The 19,654-nt window shown below is 44.8% G+C and overlaps 3 protein-coding genes across 4 annotated transcripts in view; 1 reads left to right on the top strand and 2 right to left on the bottom strand.

Moving 5' to 3' along the window:
* cln6b (CLN6 transmembrane ER protein b) overlaps window positions 1-4,510 on the bottom strand; it is a 6,793-nt gene extending 2,283 nt beyond the window's left edge. Inside the window, exons 1-5 of one of the 2 annotated variants that reach the window (XM_063912053.1) lie at window positions 4,251-4,510; window positions 2,856-2,967; window positions 1,196-1,294; window positions 429-617; window positions 280-335 (exon numbers count right to left, since the gene is read on the bottom strand). In XM_063912053.1, the coding sequence (XP_063768123.1) occupies window positions 280-335; window positions 429-617; window positions 1,196-1,294; window positions 2,856-2,967; window positions 4,251-4,312 (518 nt within the window). In that variant the 5' untranslated portion in view covers window positions 4,313-4,510. Of the gene's footprint in view, window positions 157-279; window positions 336-428; window positions 618-1,195; window positions 1,295-2,855; window positions 2,968-4,250 lie in introns of those variants that run through there. The other variant, XR_010168293.1, reaches the window with a different exon arrangement.
* Window positions 4,511-8,081: 3,571 nt separating this feature from the next.
* fem1b (fem-1 homolog b) lies at window positions 8,082-12,008 on the top strand. Its single transcript, XM_063874097.1, has 2 exons — window positions 8,082-8,800; window positions 9,377-12,008. Exons 1-2 carry the CDS (start codon window positions 8,553-8,555, stop codon window positions 11,010-11,012), a joined length of 1,884 nt encoding a protein of 627 aa, XP_063730167.1. The 5' UTR covers window positions 8,082-8,552; the 3' UTR covers window positions 11,013-12,008.
* Window positions 12,009-13,180: 1,172 nt separating this feature from the next.
* The window catches only part of itga11b (integrin, alpha 11b), a 29,665-nt gene continuing 23,191 nt past the window's right edge, over window positions 13,181-19,654 (bottom strand). Inside the window, 10 exon segments of the mRNA XM_063906039.1 lie at window positions 13,181-14,008; window positions 15,497-15,610; window positions 15,856-15,951; window positions 17,668-17,778; window positions 17,911-17,994; window positions 18,420-18,512; window positions 18,514-18,534; window positions 18,882-18,963; window positions 19,057-19,140; window positions 19,345-19,421. Of these exon segments, the coding sequence (XP_063762109.1) occupies window positions 13,928-14,008; window positions 15,497-15,610; window positions 15,856-15,951; window positions 17,668-17,778; window positions 17,911-17,994; window positions 18,420-18,512; window positions 18,514-18,534; window positions 18,882-18,963; window positions 19,057-19,140; window positions 19,345-19,421 (843 nt within the window). The 3' untranslated portion in view covers window positions 13,181-13,927.

Raw genomic sequence — 19,654 nt, 5'->3', positions numbered from 1 at the left:
TCTCTACTTTAAAGAGTCCTCTCCTGCTGATGTTCAGGTGTATATCAGTATGTAGCATCTCTACTTTAAAGAGTCCTCTCCTGCTGATGTTCAGGTGTATATCAGTATGTAGTGTCTCTACTTTAAAGAGTCCTCTCCTGCTGATGTTCAGGTGTATATCAGTATGTAGCGTCTCTACTTTAAAGAGTCCTCTCCTGCTGATGTTCAGGTGTATATCAGTATGTAGTGTCTCTACTTTAAAGAGTCCTCTTCTGCTGAGGTTCTCTGGGGTCTTCTTACCACATCAGATGACCAAGAGTGTCGTCAAAGAAACAGAGGACCTCAAACGCATCGATCTGCACGAGAAAACAGCGTACCTTTAATTCTCCTGACGCTAACAGAGATAATCAAAAATAAATATTCATGAATTAAAATGTGGTCTAACCCACCAGGGCGGGGGGGCGGAGCTCCTTCATGATTGGGTTATCTCTGACGGACAGGTGCAGCTGGTAGCCAATCAGGACGAGCCGCCGAGTGATGGCGTCCGTTGCCAGGTGGAGGCTGGTTCCCATGGCAACAGTGATCATGCCCAGGTGTATGGCGAGGGGGGGCAACGACCGGGGGCTGCGCTCGAGCATCTGCAGGGGGAGTAAACATTTTGTAAGTGTGTATCACTGTGTGTTGTGTATGATGCTGAGTGTGTATCACTGTGTTGTGTATAACACTGAGTGTGTATCACTGTGTGTTGTGTATGACGCTGAGTGTGTATCACTGTGTGTTGTGTATGAACACTGAGTGTGTATCACTGTGTGTTGTGTATGACGCTGAGTGTGTATCACTGTGTGTTGTGTATGACACTGAGTGTGTATCACTGTGTGTTGTGTATGACACTGAGTGTGTATCACTGTGTGTTGTGTATAACACTGAGTGTGTATCACTGTGTGTTGTGTATGATGCTGAGTGTGTATCACTGTGTGTTGTGTATGATGCTGAGTGTGTATCACTGTGTGTTGTGTATGATGCTGAGTGTGTATCACTGTGTGTTGTGTATGACACTGAGTGTGTATCACTGTGTGTTGTGTATGACACTGAGTGTGTATCACTGTGTGTTGTGTATGATGCTGAGTGTGTATCACTGTGTGTTGTGTATGATGCTGAGTGTGTATCACTGTGTGTTGTGTATGATGCTGAGTGTGTATTACTGTGTGTGAGTTACTTTGAGCAGAACGAGCGGTGTGCAGATGTTGTACAGCAAGTGGAGATACTCTGCAGCAGCCGGCCGGTTCAGAGGAAACAGGTCTGCAGGGAGGACGAGCTGCAAGAGAATGTCAGGTTCATGTTCTCCTAAAAATCCCTAACATAGTTCTACTTCTATCAGTCTGAAGGCAGGCTGAGTCAGTGTATGTTCCTTTAGAATTACTCCAAGCTGTGTCAGGGCACAAGATAAAGCTGAGGAGGGTCTCTCAGCCCAGAAAGGAAGTTTAGAGGGAATTAAAACTTCCAGGATAAAATGATAAAGGGATAATGCAGATTCCAATTTAGTCATATTAAATATTGGCTATGTTTTATACTGCAATGATTCAGCTTAAATTGAAAAGTAAATCTACATGAACTGAATAACTGAACAGGCAGATTTGAGACCCTGCAGCCCTTTTCCTGAATAATGTCTTTTCATTTAATTTCGCTGTACGGGAGGATTCTGGCCTCAGGTTCTACAAAAACATAGCTCAAGAACCAGATTGTGAGCGTGCATCCGAGAGGACGGTTAAAAAATGGCCAATTTATTGAGGCTGAAACGGTGGACAGCTCCTGTCAGCACCGCTAAATTAAAGGAGGCTAATGTTGGGCTATAAAGGAACTACAGCACGGTCACATGACTTCACGTCACCACCGCTAAGCTAAAGGAGGCTAATGTTGGGCTATAAAGGAACTACAGCACGGTCACATGACTTCATGTCCCCACCGCTAAGCTAAAGGCGGCTAATGCTGGGCTATAGAGGAACTACAGCACGGTCACATGACTTCATGTCACCACCACTAAGCTAAACGAGGCTAATGCTGGGCTATAAAGGAACTACAGCACGGTCACGTGACTTCACGTCTCCACCGCTAAGCTAAAGGAGGCTAATGTTGGGCTATAAAGGAACTACAGCACGGTCACATGACTTCACGTCACCACCGCTAAGCTAAAGGAGGCTAATGTTGGGCTATAAAGGAACTACAGCACGGTCACATGACTTCACGTCACCACCGCTAAGCTAAAGGAGGCTAATGTTGGGCTATAAAGGAACTACAGCACGGTCACATGACTTCACGTCACCACCGCTAAGCTAAAGGAGGCTAATGTTGGGCTATAAAGGAACTACAGCACGGTCACATGACTTCACGTCTCCACTGCTAAGCTAAAGGTGGCTAATGTTGGGCTAAAAAGGAACTACAGCACGGTCACATGACTTCACGTCTCCACTGCTAAGCTAAAGGTGGCTAATGTTGGGCTATAAAGGAACTACAGCACGGTCACATGACTTCACGTCTCCACTGCTAAGCTAAAGGTGGCTAATGTTGGGCTATAAAGGAACTACAGCACGGTCACATGACTTCACGTCTCCACCGCTAAGCTAAAGGAGGCTAATGTTGGGAGTGATGAAGTTTAGTCGTCTCATTTAGACACTTGTTAGCAAAGCGCCGTTTTTAAATCCGACCAGTGGGGTTTTTACTGACGTATTTTATGTTTCAGGAACCCATTGACCTCCAGACCATGGGACAGGAAGTGAGTCATTTCTGGGTTGCAGGATTGCACCACTCCTAACCTTTTAAAAGGATGAAAAGTTATTCAGTGAAACAGGAAATGGACATTGTGTTTCTAATCCCAATACCGTGACCAATGGCCGGCCCACGTCCAGGATCCAGCTGTGGAGGGTGAAGCCGAGCCACAGGTCCAGCTGGAAGGGAGGCTTCGGCAGAACCTCTGCAGAACCAGCCGGCCGGCTGCAGAACACAGAACAGGACAGATGAATGACCTGCAGACGAGATCTCCTCTCACTCTTCGTTGCATATTTCATCTGACCAACCTTAACTATTTAGAATGTTTTCTATACAACCTGAGACCATTTATCAAGATAGAAGAACTCATAGACTTCTATACAGTCTGATATAAAGAATCAAGTTAGAAAGAGGCTCATTTCTCATAGACTCTAAACAATCTGAGGTCCTAAATCTGGAGGTAAGCAGGAACACTTTCTCACAGACTTCTATACAATCAGACTTAGAGCGGATGCAGGGTATAAGGCACTTCTGCCTCGGCTTCAGACCTGGCTGTTGCTGCTTGGATTAAAAACATTTCATCACATCTAAAAGTTGTGAGATATTTCTGTCTGGATCAAAGTGTCACTTCCATCCATTTTCTTCTAACAGCCGAGAGAGCTGCTCAGTCCTGGAGGACGTCGTGACCTGACGTATGCTCGCCTTCAAAAAACCCCAAACTCTGAGAAAGTGGATTTCCTGAAGCGTTAATCTGCTCTGATCCCTTGTCACACATCCAGCGCAGGAGAGGCTAATGTCCTGCTGCTGCTCTCATTTTCATTCAGCATGCATTATGTAAGCAGGTTATTCCCACTGACAGCCACGATACATCAGCCAGAGACTCAGCAGCAGGGAGCGGTTTAAAGACGGGAACCAGCAGCACAAATTATATTCATTTAATTTATCATTTATTGATTTGTTAGTTACTTTTTGTATTTATTTTTTGTATTGTTTTACAAGTTATTTTAGTTATATGTATTTTATCTAAATAGTCTTTATTTATTCATTATTTTTTATTTATCTATTTTTCAATAGTTTTAATTTCTTAAGATGTTTTATTTAAGTGTTTTGGCTAATTATTTATTTTAGTTTTTATTTATTTGAATTGTATTTACATTATCAAAATGTATGTATTTATTTGTTATGTTAATCTTTTTAACTATACTAACATTTATTTGAGATATTTATTTAGAGCAATTATTTTTACAATTATTTTAAACACATTTAAATCTTTTCCTTGATTTTCACGTCTAACGTTATATTATTTATAATAGTTTAATAAAATATTCCCCCCCAAAAAATCCATCCATCCAGTTAGCAGCCTTTGACCTTCACTGCATGTTCACTGCAGGTTAATTATCTGAATAAAACCATTAAATTAAGTATTTTATTTACAGTTATTAGTTAGGAGGACATGTTGGTTCAGCTGCAAGAAAGTAAAAAAATAATGAAAAATGAATTTGACAAACCTGCTCATGAAGGATGCTGCGTGCAGAGCCGGGGTCTGCCTCCTCCTGGTGAACGGCTGCATATTATAATATATGATTTAAACAATATCCCTGAAAAGTGCATTAAAGCACAGTGAGAGACATCAGGTGGACTGCAGTGATCATCCTGATGACCTCCACATCTCTTCCATCATCCCAATTAGCTTCCAGGTAAACTTTTCCTTCTCGGTTTCCTCCTTCAACTTTGATTCCACTGCTGAAGCTGTCGTCCTTTGACTGAGACAAAGCGAATGATTTGGTGATATAACACAGCCTCCTCTCAGTTAAACTGCAGGTAATCTGCCTGCAGATAAACCCGTAATCTGTATAAACCCCCCCTCATGTTTTACTGGAGAGATTTAATCTGGTTTAAACACAGTCAGGAAATGATGAGGTTCACTGATCATGAACACCTGGACCTTTCAGTCAGAAACATCGTGCCTTCAGAACCGTTTTTTAAAAGTGAATCTGCAAAAGAAAAATCAGCAGAAGATACAGAGTGTACCAACAATGATTCTTGTGTAATGTACACTAAAACCAGAGTAACTCATTACAATTTTGAGGTACTTGTACTCAGTGGTGGGCCCGTCAGGGCCAGCAAGGCCTTCTCTGCTGGCCTAAACATCATCAGAATATAAATTAAATCGTGATATATTTTTTCCACAAATACGTATTGAATTATTCCCCATAGTCTATTCTCTTCATTTTATAGCGTTCGTCTTGGCTGCGCTGCTTCCAGCCTCAGAACGAGATTTGGAGGGCTGGCCTTTATGTTAGAGCTTTTATCCAATCATATTTCAGCCATAATGTGTTGCTAGGGTCAAAGAAATCTGCCCTTAGGCCTTCAGAATCAACAGTGCGGGCGGCTGTAGCTTAAAGTGAACGCAAACAAAACTGTGGCGTTAACCAATCAGATTCCGAGGTGGCGACAACGGGCCAGCTAGCAGGCATACGCTAACGTTAGCACGTGCACATCTTCTGATTGGATACGCACTATAGCCTCGTTGCACGGTAACCGTAAATTCTACTTCCGCTGTTACTTGTATGCGCGTCTAAACTTCCGGTCGAACACTTCCGTGTTATGATAGCGTTTGACAGCTGGATACCGGTAACCGGCTTTTACTATTTAGAAGTGTACAATGAGTGTGTTCACAATAAAAGAAAGACGACTGACCTTTCAAAGGGTGGGGACATCGGCACTGCACTGTTGTGTACCTCAGTGTACGAATTCTTCGAGGTACAATAAGCTACTTTCCTTTCATTCATTTCCCGTTGACCCGGCGGTACGGGCCGAGTGGCTGAGGAGAATCCGAAGGGATAATTTCAGTCCGACGAAACATTCAAAGGTCTGCAGTAGGCATTTTAAAAGCACAGATTTTGTCGTGACAGCCGGGGGACTAAGAAAACTCCAAAAGGGATCAGTCCCTGTTCTGTTTTCTTGGAACGGGTTTGAGCTATCGGCACCTAGACCGAGTGTTTGGGAGAGGCGCCCGCGGCCAGATGTGGAGAGTCCCGATGTCTCTGACAACGAGATGGAAATCGCGGCTGTAGCTACTGACCACGACTACTCGGTGTTGCCACAAACGGTGATACGAGCAAGTGACTTGGTTGAGGACAACGAAGCCTTGCGTCGGAGGATTTTGGAGCTGGAACAGCAGATCGAGGGGCTACACCTGCGGCAGAGGTTTGGGTTACATCGTCTGACAGCGTCGGATGACAGCATTCGGTTCTACACCAGATTTGCGTCCTACCAGCATTTCCAGGCATTTTGGAGACTTGTGGAGCCTGCCGTGAACAGCAAAATGGTGAGGATTACCAGCTCGAAAACCGCCTCAAACAGCAGCAGCAGTTCCCCTCAAACGGTAAGTGCAAGTGATAAGTCGGTGGACATCTGAGATGGAAATGTTTGGGAGATCCTGCAGGCATCTAGTGTAGAAACTCGCCATGTTTGACGTTCACCGATATCACACCGGAAGTTTAGAAGCGCATACAGTAACAGCGGAAGTAGAATTTACGGTTACCGTGCAACGAGGCTATTGAGAGGCAGAGCTAGGCAGTAGGCAGAGCCATACAGTCTATGGGCAGAGCTAGCAAACAGAACTAGAACTTGAGCGAGCTAATTTGTGTAGATTTCTACAAGCTATTTTTTTTTCAACCCACAATGGCTGAAGGAGGAGAAGAGATCAATTTGGTCGCAGATATAATTACAACGCCATTTTCAAAACGAACTTTTCAAGTAAAGCTACACATCTTGAAAAGGGAACGACCAACTCCAACGCTAGCGAGCCTAGCACAGCAGGGAAACTACGAGCGGTACCCCTGGCTCACAGCCTCCGAGAGGCACTGCAAATTGTACTGCCGGGAATGCCTGGTATTTGCAACTGATCGATTTGGTGTTTGGAGCCACACTACATTTGCAAACTTGAGTTGTCTAACCAAGGCAGCAGCGAGACACCAAAGCACAGCTGGGCACTTGGAAGCACTGGTGCTTTTGAAAACCTTTGGGGACACCCGAGTGGATCTACAGCTCAAGAACAAGTGCGCAGGGAAACGGAGCTCCACAACGAAAGGGTGAACAAAAATAGGGAAATATTGAAGGACTGATTGATTGTGTCCTGTTTTTGGGTAAACAGGAACTTTCATTTAGGGGACACGATGAAAGCGCCGAGTCCAGAAACAGAGGAAACTACGTGGAGCTTCTTCTTTTCTTGCTGAGAACAACACAGATTTGCATTACCACCTGTACACAAACAACATGTTTACTGGGACGTCAGGCAAAATACAAAACGACCTGATTCATGCTATTGCTGAAGTGATGGGAGAAGAGATCAAAATGAAGATTAAAAAGCACCCTTTGTCGCTGTTATGGTGGACGAGACGTCAGATGTGGGTAATGTAGCACAGCTGGCAGTTGTCCTGCGTTATGTGACGGACACAGGTGTCAAGGAGCGGTTTGTCAGATAATCTGATTAATTAAGTTAACTGTAAATGCTGATGTATTGATTATAAATGCTTCGGAAATATTAGTATAACTCTGTTGTACTTGACTATGTTAAGGTGATGCAACGCCCGGTTATACTGCGTTTCTGTCTAAATGTATAGTTTCTAGAGCCATGGCGTCATAATGATGGCATTAAGAGGTGGAATAATTCAGGTAAGACTGTGTAGGACATCACTGAAGGCCTAGGTGTGAAATGCACGGCCCGCCACTGCTTGTACTTTACTTGAGTATTTCCATTTTCTGCTACTGTGTACTTCCACTACAGTTCAGAGGTAAATGGTTAACTTTTCCTCCACTACATGTATTTAATTCCTTAAGATTCTTTACAGATCTGGATCAATGAAGGTAAATATAATGACCCTTAAATCAGACTGTAGTTCAGCTGCAGTAAATCCAGCAGCTACCCTGCAGTATACAAAGCCATTCAAACTAGCTGCACCTTTACCAGCTCTGAGAACACTTTACTGATCAATCATTATAAAACAGATCAGAGATATTACAAAGCACCCAAACATTGAAAAATTCAAATAGAGTACAAATATCTCAAAATGGTTCATAAGTTACAGTTCTTGAATAAATGTACTTTTATACACCGCTGGGTGTCCCATAGTTTACTTAAAGTTCTGCATTCAGAAAGACGATTTAAAACGTTTTCCTTTGATTTGTTTGATTAAATTAATGAATTAACCTTTGTCCTGGATTTTAATTCCTCCGTACCATTTTTGTAGTCCTTGTATTTTATTTGTAGTTCTTTAAAAAAGAGGAAGTCCGTTTATGGGAACTTATATCATCTGGAGAGAGTTCCAGTCGGAGCTATTTTTAAGTTGAACGCTAACTTCCGGTACAGGAGTAGTTTCACAGAAGGTGAAAGAGCTTCTTTCTGTTTAAAATCTTCCTTCGTTTAGAGTTTTTATCCACAAACATCTCCAGGAGACACTCTGTCACCGTCAACAACACGGCGTCAGTTTCAATCTGAACAAACGGCGGAGTTTAGAAAGCGACAGTTTGTCTGTTAGCTCGCTAACGTTAGCACGCTAAGCTAACCGGCTATCCGCGGCTCCTGGAGAAAAACAACCCGAAAAAGGTCGCTCAGAATCGGACACTTGATCTGTAAAACTCCGCCCCTCGAGAACCGTGATTTTTTTTTCTCTTGCATAACGGAGAAGGTGGATTTTTCATGTGTGCACCGGGCCAGGTTTGGACTCTTTAATGGGAGGCTCCTCGCTGTGGACGGGGATCAGGCTGCTGCTGCCGAGGACCTGGCTGCTGTGTACCGGGTCCATATGGAGCCTCTGGCCGGGTACGTGTTCAAGGCGGCCAGCGAGGGCCGGGTCCTGACGCTGGCCGCCCTGCTACACAACCACCCGGAGGAGGAGGTCCGGTTCCTGCTGAACCATGTGACCCAGGTGGCCGGGCAGAGGTCCACCCCGCTTATCATCGCGGCCCGGAACGGACACGACAAGGTGGTCCGGCTGCTGGTGGATCACTACCGGGTGGACACCGAGCAGACCGGCACCGTGAGGTTCGACGGGTGAGAGGAACCAGTTTGTTTACACATCACACATAAAGACAAGATTAAACAAATAAAAACCTATAAATACTTAAAAAAACTATTAGAACAGAGACTAAATATTACATGTAAGACAGACACGTCACATGTTAGGGAGTGTTTATGTAGGAGACATTTGCATATCTCAGAGAGGTAGCGTCACAACAGAACCTGTCTGTCCTCTCTGAACTGAAACCCTGAGCAGGTTTTTCTCACTCACTCACTCACTCACTCACTCACTCACTCACTCACTCACTCACTCACTCACTCACTCACTCACTCACTCACTCACTCACTCACTCACTCACTCACTCCCTCCCTCCCTCCCTCCCTCCCTCCCTCCCTGTGATGTCATGAGACTTAGCTTAATAATAGTCCTGTGACCCGTGTAGTGATAATACTTTGATTTGAAAAACTGACCAACACAGAAACGCGCGAGGGTTAGGAAATGATCTTCTGTAGATTCAGCCGGTTGTTCCGCTCTGTTGGTTTTGTGAAGATGAATCGATTCAGTTTTTGGAGGTGAGTTCTTCTAACAGCGTTTCGTCTGTCTCGCAGCTACGTCATCGACGGAGCGACGGCGCTGTGGTGTGCGGCGGGCGCCGGGCACTTTGAGGTGGTGCGCCTGTTGCTAAACCACCGAGCCAACGTGAACCACACCACCATCACCAACTCCACGCCGCTGCGCGCCGCCTGCTTCGACGGCCGCCTGGACATCGTGCACTACCTGGTGGAGCACAACGCCGACATCCGCATCACCAACAAGTACAACAACACCTGCCTGATGATCGCCGCCTACAAGGGCCACGCCGACGTGGTCACATTCCTGCTGGAGCGCGGCGCTGACCCCAACGCCAAGGCGCACTGCGGTGCCACTGCGCTACACTTCGCGGCGGAGGCGGGGCACCTGGAGATCGTGAAGGAGCTGGTGCGCTGCCAGGCCGGCATGGTGGTGAACGGCCACGGCATGACTCCGCTGAAGGTGGCGGCAGAGAGCTGCAAGGCGGAGGTGGTGGAGCTGCTGCTGGCACACGCTGACTGCGACGCTCAGAGCCGCATCGAGGCGCTGGAGCTGCTGGGTGCCTCCTTCGCCAACGACCGGGAGAACTACGACATCCAGAGGACGTACCACTACCTGCACATGGCCATGACAGAGCGCCACCGCGACCCCAGCAATGTCATCGACAAGGAGCTGCTGCCCGCCATCGAGGCGTACGGCGGGCGCAGCGAGTGCCGCACACTGCCGGAGCTGGAGGCCATCCGGGTCGACCGCGACGCGCTGCACATGGAGGGCCTGATGATCCGTGAGCGGGTGCTCGGCTCCGACAACATAGACGTGTCGCACCCCATCATCTACCGCGGCGCCGTCTATGCCGACAACATGGAGTTCGAGCAGTGCATCAAGCTGTGGCTGCACGCGCTGCGGCTGCGGCAGAAAGGGAACCGCAACACGCACAAGGACCTGCTGCGCTTCGCCCAGGTCTTCTCACAGATGGTGCACCTGAAGGAGCGCGTGGTGGCGCCGGCCGTGGAACAGGTGCTGAGCTGCAGCGTGCTGGAGATCCAGCGCAGCATGGCGCGCGTCGACGCCGCCACCGAGGCCGAGCTGCCGCAGGCCCTAGACAACTACGAGTCCAACGTGTTCACCTTCCTGTACCTCACCTGCATCTCCACCAAGACCACCTGCGGCGAGGAGGACCGCGCCCGCATCAACAAGCACATCTACGACCTGATCCAGCTGGACCCGCGCTCCCGCGGAGGCGCGTCGCTGCTACACCTCGCCATCAGCTCCAGCACGCCGGTGGACGACTTCCACACCAACGACGTGTGCAGCTTCCCGAGCGCGCAAGTCACCAAGCTGCTGCTGGACTGCGGCGCGCAGGTGAACGCCGTAGACCACGAAGGCAACACGCCGCTGCACGTCATCGTGCAGTACAACCGGCCAATCAGCGACTTCCTCACGCTGCACGCCATCATCATCAGCCTGGTGGAGGCCGGCGCGCATACCGACATGACCAACAAGCAGAAGAAGACGCCGCTGGACAAGAGCACCACGGGCGTGTCGGAGATCCTGCTGAAGACGCAGATGAAGATGAGTCTGAAGTGCCTGGCGGCGCGCGCCGTGCGGCAGCACCGCATCACCTACCGCAACCAGATCCCCAAAACCCTGGAGGAGTTTGTGGAGTTCCACTGAGAGATGCTCGGAGCTTTTAAAAACTTCATCAGTTTCTAACTGACACTGAGCCGTCAGCGCCGCCAGTTTGAGCATTTTTATAAAAAAAACACGTCACTTTTTTTCTATTTTAAGTATTAATCGCTAAGAACCAGCAGCTGAGAGGACGCTGCGAGGTCTGCCTTATCTCCGTGACGACAGACGCCATGTTCCAGAGTGTGTGTGTGTGTGTGTGTGTGTGTGTGTGTGTGTGTGTGTGTGTGTGTGTGTGTGTGTGTGTGTGTGTGTGTGTGTGTGTGTGTGTGTGTGTGTGTGTGTGTGTGTGTGTGTGTGTGTGTGTGTGTGTGTGTGTGTGTGTGTGTGTGTGTGTGTGTGTGTGTGTGTGATAAGGAAGGGAACCGTGGCATTAAAACACATTTATTTTGCATGAAAGATAAAAGTAATTTATGCGATCTGATATTTTTTACAGTTTTAAGTAATTCTGTGATTTAAGTCTGCTTTTTTTCCACTTGAACAGAACTGAATTGATTTTGAAAGCCTTAAATATTAAATACAGTCTAGTATTTCACAGGAGGAAGAAGAATACTTGAGATGAATTGATATTTATGATCAGATTTAACATTCTTCTTTTTCTGCCCAGAATACTCAGATTTAATAATGTTCAAAATGAATCCATGTGTTTGGTGTCCACATACTTCTGGCCATGTAGTGCAAGTTTTCAACTGTTAAGAAGACAACAACCAGAAATCTCACTTTCGATCGAGACTCCGATGATGTTTGTGCATGAGCTTTTATTTTGAAAATCCGAGAACATGAGCACAGGAAGTGAATGTTTGCAGAGCGATGAAAGCCTCAAATTCAGCTAAAAGAATATATTTTTATTTTCTCTCTGTCGTCCTGAAGCTAAAACACACATTTTATTTTAGTGTTCAGTTTCCTGATTTTGTGTCTGCATCCTTGATGAGGTGAAAATATGACTTTGCATTATTGGTATAAAAACAACTCATTTCTAACGACTGTCTCTGACTTCACGTTGATTTATTTAAAGGTATGCATCCCGCTGCCCCCGCTGTCTTGATGCCCCCGCTGTCTTGATGCCCCCGAGTCTCGCCCAGATTTTTATAGTTTCTCTAAATTAATTTGTGACATTTTGGCTCCTCTGGGGGAGAGCGGAGCTGTAGATTATTGGTATTGATTATTGCATCTGTTGTTTGGCTTATTAAATGTCACAACCAAAAACAATGTCCATCAGTGTTTCCTAAATCGCGTCATCAGCTCAAATATATTCAGATATTTTACATTAAGGGAAGAAATGTTAACGATGAAGTAGCTGGAATGAGAGAGTTCAGACTTATTCTGATTAAATGTAATATCCAACAACGATCCGTTAAGATTTGCTTTACGTTTAAACGTTTGTTGTATGTGCATCTCCTCTCTGTGTTGGTTCTGTACAAAATGTACGTTGTGCAAGGTTTTATCTGCAGAAGATGCAGCAAAATCTACGTGCTCATTAGATATAAAGGTCTCTCAGGAGATCTTCAGTCTTTAGTCTGGAAATCTGAGTTTGTCTGACTTAGAACAACTTAAAGTAAACATTTGGTCAAAAAATACTTCTGCCTGCTCGTTACTCTAGAGGCTGCAGAAGATGCAGAGGCTGCAGAAGATGCATCAACGTGCAAAAGTTATTTCTTCATTTCTATTTCAACATGTTTTACAAAACGTTTAATCTGGCAGGTTTCTCTGCAGCCGCAGCATGAGAAACCTGCTCCTGCAGAGAAACCTGCTCCTGCAGAGAAACCTGCTCCTGCAGAGAAACCTGCTCCTGCAGATTGAACGACTTTGTTCTAACGGAAGCGCTTTGGGCCGTTGGCACCTGCAAAAAAAAGGTTACAGCTATCACCATGAAACGTCATTACTGACATTAACACAATTATTGTTTGTAGTATAAGTCTTCTAAAGAGTAATGTTTAAATATGCTAATGAGGCGTTATGTAATGCTAACTTTTGGTGAATTTAGGAGAAATCGACAAACACACGGAGGAAGTGAAGAAACTGATTATCGTTTTTAGAGCTTTTCTTTCCAGCAGTCAAAGGTGTTAGGGTCAAAAACACTAAACTCACAACTTAAAGTGAAAAGGTCCAAACTTATCTGACTCAAATCTGCAGAATATAAATGAGTCAGACATAAATGAAACTCTGAATATTTTAGTCTTTATTGAAATATTAACACAACAGGAACATGAAGATCCACAGGCGGAGCGGCGTCAGTACAAACCCTATGCAGAAACAACAACGATAATGCCACAATCCTTATTAACTCACACATATTTACACCAACGAATTCAAGTTTGACTTTATACAACAAAAGTGCATCAGATATAAAACTGGAAATAAAAACGTGTGTCGTAAGATGCATTTACAATTCATTAGTATGAAATAAAAACAGCCGTCTTAGGTAGTCTGTGTTTTCTCTTTTACATTTTCCTCTGAATTTTTGTTCTTTTTCTGTAGGTTTTTGTATTTTGTTTCACCTTCTGCTTTCAGAACCCACTTCATTATAGGTAGAGGCTTGTGATGCATTCAGGTGATCCTTTCAGTACAAATTATGTACACAAGTCCATCTATTTATCTGCAAAGGATTGTGGGTCAGAAAAGCATGCCGGCTTGTATATTGCAAAATGTGACCTGATGCAATATAACGTCCTGGTATTATTGGCACCCATAATATGTATTTGGACAAAGTAAATCCTTTTCTAACATACTAAATAGTGTCCAAATGAAATCCAAACGTTTCTGAGAACTTACACCAGGGAGTTACATCTCCAAACCGTGAGCTTTGTGTCTCTGCAGCTCACGGTTTAATCTCTCAGAAGCACAACTAGTTTATTTTTTAATCCTCGACAGTACGCGTTTGCAGCATGGCGGTCGCTCTGACGTCACAGCTCCTCTGCTGCCTTCCCATTGGTCACCGGCTGCTCCTCCTCTTCCTGCCTCCTGCGTCGGTTGAAGAAGCCGAGCTGAGTGGGAAACAGAAGTTAATGTTGTGCAGGTGAGATAAAACAAAAACCTCACATCGTTTCAAGGTTTCAAGGCTTTATTTGTCATATGCACAGCAGATACAGCGTATATGTTGGCAATGAAAATCTTATGTCGCGTGCTCCTCCAACAACTCAACATACATGGTGCAAATAAGATAAATAAAATAGTAAAAAAGAGAGAAGAATATTTACAGTAACAACAATAAAGATTTGAGGATGTGAAATATATACATATGTGGAATACATTGAGAGTATTTAAACACTTTACACTGTTGAATGAGGAGGTATGGACAGATGCATATGTTATGTATAGCAGATATATATGGCAGATATGTATAATATATAGATATGTGTACTATAAACAGATATGTATGGCAGATATGTACAATATATAGATATGTGTACTATAAACAGATATGTATGGCAGATGTGTATAATATATATGTATGTGTGTACTATAAACAGATGTGAGTAGACATTCACACAGCTCAGGAGTTCAGTAGTCTTATAGCCTGTGGTATAAAACTGTCTCTGAGTCTGGTGGTCTTGGTCCGGATGCTGCGGTACCGTCTGCCAGACGGCAGCAGACAGAACAGATTGTTGCTGGGGTGATGGGGGTCCTTTAATATCCTACCGGCCTTCTTCCTACACCGCTGGGTGTAGAGGTCCTCCATGGATGGCAGCTCCGTCCTGGTGATGTGCTGAGCAGTTTTCACCACCCTCTGTAGAGTCTTACGGTTGAGGGCGGTGCAACTGCCATACCAGGCGGTGATGCAGCCAGTCAGGATACTCTCGATGGTGCACCTGTAGAAGTTGCAGAGTATCCTGGAGTCCATGTTGAACTTCCGCAGCCTGCGGAGGAAGAAGAGCCGCTGTCGAGCCGTCTTGGATATGACCCTGGTGTGATGTGTCCATGTCAGGTCCTCACTGATGTTTACCCCGAGGAACCTGAAGCTGCTGACTCTCTCCACAGGAGTCCCGTCGATGGTGATGGGTGTGTGTGCCTCTCTCTGCCTCTTCCTGTAGTCCACAATCAGCTCCTTTGTTTTGCTGACGTTGAGATGGAGGTTGTTGTCCTGGCACCAAGATGTCAGGGCTCTGACCTCCTCTCTGTACGCCGTCTCGTCGCCGTCTGTGATCAGGCCGATGACGGTCGTGTCGTCAGCAAACTTGATGATGGTGTTCGAAAAGCATTATGAGAAACTAGTTAACCTAATTAACACTGTCTGTCTGTCTGTCTGTCTGTCTGTCTGTCTGTCTGTCTGTCTGTCTGTCTGTCTGTCTGTCTGTCTGTCTGTCTGTCTGTCTGTCTGTCTGTCTGTCTGTCTATAACTTGAGTCACAGCCACCTAGTGCCAAAATATATTTGTCTCTAGGTATATCAGAAAAGATGGTCCCCATTTCCCACAGGAAATCGTCCGGACCTCACCTTTGCATATATACAGGAAAATGTGTGTGTGTGTCGTACCTTCCACAGTCCCAGCACCAGCAGCCCCAGCAGCAGCAGCCCCCCAACTGAACTCCCCACCACGATCCACACAGAGACGATGTGATCCTTGTCCTTCCTCAGCTCCACAATAATCTGCTCACAAACACACATGCGCGCACACACACACACACACACACACACACACACACACACACACACACACACACACACACACACACACACACACACACACACACACACACATCATTTGATGTTGCAGGACTAAAAAAGATTTCTAAATTTCTGAATAATAATGGCTGACAGCAGGAGGCAGCAAAGTCTCACAACTACATGCACCAAAAAAAGTGTTCCTGTAGTTATTTCCCGGTTGAGTTTACCTGTCTGAGGGGCCTCTCTTCCTGCAGGAACATCGGGCTGGAAGCTTCCAGCTGGATGGAGGCGGCCGTCAAAACCTCCAGAGACCGGAAGCTCACCTGCAGCAGGAAGTGAAATCAGGATGTACCAGGAAAAAAACGTGGTGTAAAGCCAGTCAAACTAGCTGCACCTTTACCAGCTCTGAGACACTTTAATGATCAATCATTATAAAACATATCAGAGATATTATTCTGAAATGGACCAATCAGACAATGACTACTTTTACTGTCGCTACTTTAAGTACATTTAGAGGAGAGTACTTTCTACTTTCACTGGAGGAACATTTAGAATACTTTCACTGTGACAGAGTATTCCTACACTCTGGTACTTCTACTTTACTCAGTACAAGACCTGAGTACTTCTACTTTACTCAAGTACAAGACCTGAGTACTTCTACTTTACTCAAGTACAAGATCTGAGTACTTCTACTTTACTCAAGTACAAGACCTGAGTACTTCTACTTTACTCAAGTACAAGATCTGAGTACTTCTACTTTACTCAAGTACAAGATCTGAGTACTTCTACTTTACTCAAGTACAAGACCTGAGTACTTCTACTTTACTCTAGTACAAGATCTGAGTACTTCTACTTTACTCAAGTACAAGATCTGAGTACTTCTACTTTACTCAAGTACAAGATCTGAGTACTTCTACTTTACTCAAGAACAAGACCTGAGTACTTCTACTTTACTCAAGTACAAGACCTGAGTACTTCTACTTTACTCAAGTACAAGATCTGAGTACTTCTACTTTACTCAAGTACAAGACCTGAGTACTTCTACTTTACTCAAGTACAAGATCTGAGTACTTCTACTTTACTCAAGTACAAGACCTGAGTACTTCTACTTTACTCAGTACAAGACCTGAGTACTTCTACTTTACTCAAGTACAAGACCTGAGTACTTCTACTTTACTCAGTACAAGACCTGAGTACTTCTACTTTACTCAAGTACAAGATCTGAGTATTTCTACTTTACTCAAGTACAAGACCTGAGTACTTCTACTTTACTCAAGTACAAGATCTGAGTACTTCTACTTTACTCAAGTACAAGATCTGAGTACTTCTACTTTACTCAAGTACAAGATCTGAGTACTTCTACTTTACTCAAGAACAAGACCTGAGTACTTCTACTTTACTCAAGTACAAGACCTGAGTACTTCTACTTTACTCAAGTACAAGATCTGAGTACTTCTACTTTACTCAAGTACAAGACCTGAGTACTTCTACTTTACTCAAGTACAAGATCTGAGTACTTCTACTTTACTCAAGTACAAGACCTGAGTACTTCTACTTTACTCAGTACAAGACCTGAGTACTTCTACTTTACTCAAGTACAAGACCTGAGTACTTCTACTTTACTCAGTACAAGACCTGAGTACTTCTACTTTACTCAAGTACAAGATCTGAGTACTTCTACTTTACTCAGTACAAGATCTGAGTACTTCTACTTTACTCAAGTACAAGATCTGAGTACTTCTACTTTACTCAAGTACAAGACCTGAGTACTTCTACTTTACTCAAGTACAAGACCTGAGTACTTCTACTTTACTCAAGTACAAGACCTGAGTACTTCTACTTTACTCAAGTACAAGATCTGAGTACTTCTACTTTACTCAAGTACAAGACCTGAGTACTTCTACTTTACTCAATTACAAGATCTCAGTACTTCTACTTTACTCAAGTACAAGACCTGAGTACTTCTACTTTACTCAAGTACAAGACCTGAGTACTTCTACTTGTACTGTAACAGAGTACTCCTACTCTCTGGTACTCACAGTTAGCAGTGCGGCTAGCTGCAGGCGTCCTCTGAGCGTCAGCCTCACGTCTGCAGAGGCCGGCAGCTTCAGGTGGCACTGCAGCGCCACGCCAACACCTGTACTCTGATTCTACAGGGAGGAAGAGGAGGAAGAGGAGGGGAGGAGGAGAGGAGGAAGAGGAGGCATGTCTTTAACAAACTGACTCCTGGAGGTCTCTCATCTTCGTGTATGAAACTTTATGATAAACCTTATTGATCTCACCAGCTGTGACAGGTGTGTGAGGTCCTCTGCTGCAACCTGATTGGTTGTTCTGGTCAGAGGCAGCGAGCAGTGAGAGCCGGGCGCCTGAAGAGAGGAAGAGGAGGGCTGGATTATACTTTGATTTGACCTCATCTGTGTAAATGCATACGAGGGCCAAACATAAATGCTACAATTCAAGTTCTTTTTTGATATTGCCTTCTTGAACATTCTCTTAAACTAAAGAAACTAATTTACCCAAAGATCTATGTGTAACGTGTTTTCATGAAGCTGTAAATAAGACTAACATGGTTATTCTCTGAGATTACAGTTGGCAAAATATCAAGAAAACTGAAGAAAGTCAAGAAAAAAACGTTTAATCAAAAAAAGGTTTTGATATTCTCTGAGATTCTGAAGTCATGTTCGAGGAAACACAAAATAAGATCAATCTTCTTTTCTTGTGAGATTAATTATTTTCCTGCACTTTATATGATTTATGCAACTCTTTTTATGAATGCCTGATATTGTAGTACCTGCAGGATGCTGTAGTCTGTTATGTTCAACAGCTGGTGCCCCCCCCGGGTCACGGCCCAGATCTCCGCACTGAACAGGACGTCCTGCAGCGGGGAAAACACCCGGGTTTTGGATCTGCAGAAAAAGTAACTTCTAAAGTGAAGTCTCACACATTTCCCATCCCATAGTGACATCAGTATGACACACTTATGCTCCTATTGGCTAGGGCTCGAAAAGGCAGTATGAGTAAAGTAAAGAGCTTTTTGAGCAGTAGAGCATGGAGACTGCAGAGAGACTCAATACTAGTATGGACCTGAACATCAGCAGGAGAGCATTAGGTAACAGGAGACTATTTCAGAGCCTCGGTGAGAGGATTGACAGGCTTCGTGTTTATGGTCATATTCCCATGAAGGAAAGCAGGAGTTTATCTCCAGGGATGTTGACTCGTAGTAGCAGGAAGAGCTCTGGCGTTGTTCACTCACATTATACGTGAGGTTGAAGGTGTCCGGTTGATCCCCGGAGGAAGAGGAAGCTTTGATTTCAAATCGACGAGGGGTGGGGTCTCTGAGAGGAGGAGTTTGTTGAGTTTAATAAACGTTTGTTTGAAAGTCTTTAAATCTGATATTTCATGTCAAATATATCCTGGTCCATCCTCACCTGGTGAAGAGGAGGTCGGTTTGGTACCTCAGAGGGAGGAAGATGTCATTGATGTTGTCGTCGGGGAAACCGTCCTCTCCCTCACTGACACACACACACACACACACACACACACACACACACACACACACACACACACACAGTTAGTATGGACCACTCACTCCCTCTGATAAACAGTATGGCTTTTATTGTGAAGGGGTAGGTAGGAAGGTTGAAAGACGTAAAAAGGTTTGTTGTCACGTTGCTGTTTTCTAATTCTTGTTTCTAAAATGGGATTGGGTGTTTTACCTGCTGGTTGCCATGACTACGTGGATGTGATCCAGGAAGACGGAATGGCTGAACTCAAACTCCAGATGGAACGACACCTGGACAGGAAGAGAGCATGGGGCGATCATGCTAACAGGTCGCTCATCGGGCTCATGATGGACTCTGTCTAACCACTGTCATTAGGGTGACTGTAAACCAGCTGCTTTATAACACCTGCTGCTGTCTGCAAGTACTGACAGTCATCAGCGTTTGGAAAGAGGAAGTCTTTGATAGGTGTTCCCTCTATAGGTTTGAGTGCATGTAAATGGTCTGCAACGGCAAAATCCCTGTG

The sequence above is a fragment of the Eleginops maclovinus genome, chromosome 2 (genome assembly GCF_036324505.1).
Source record: "Eleginops maclovinus isolate JMC-PN-2008 ecotype Puerto Natales chromosome 2, JC_Emac_rtc_rv5, whole genome shotgun sequence".
Taxonomy (NCBI): domain Eukaryota; kingdom Metazoa; phylum Chordata; class Actinopteri; order Perciformes; family Eleginopidae; genus Eleginops; species Eleginops maclovinus.
Note: the sequence above shows the minus strand (reverse complement) of the source record. Positions and strands in the feature narration are given on the sequence as shown.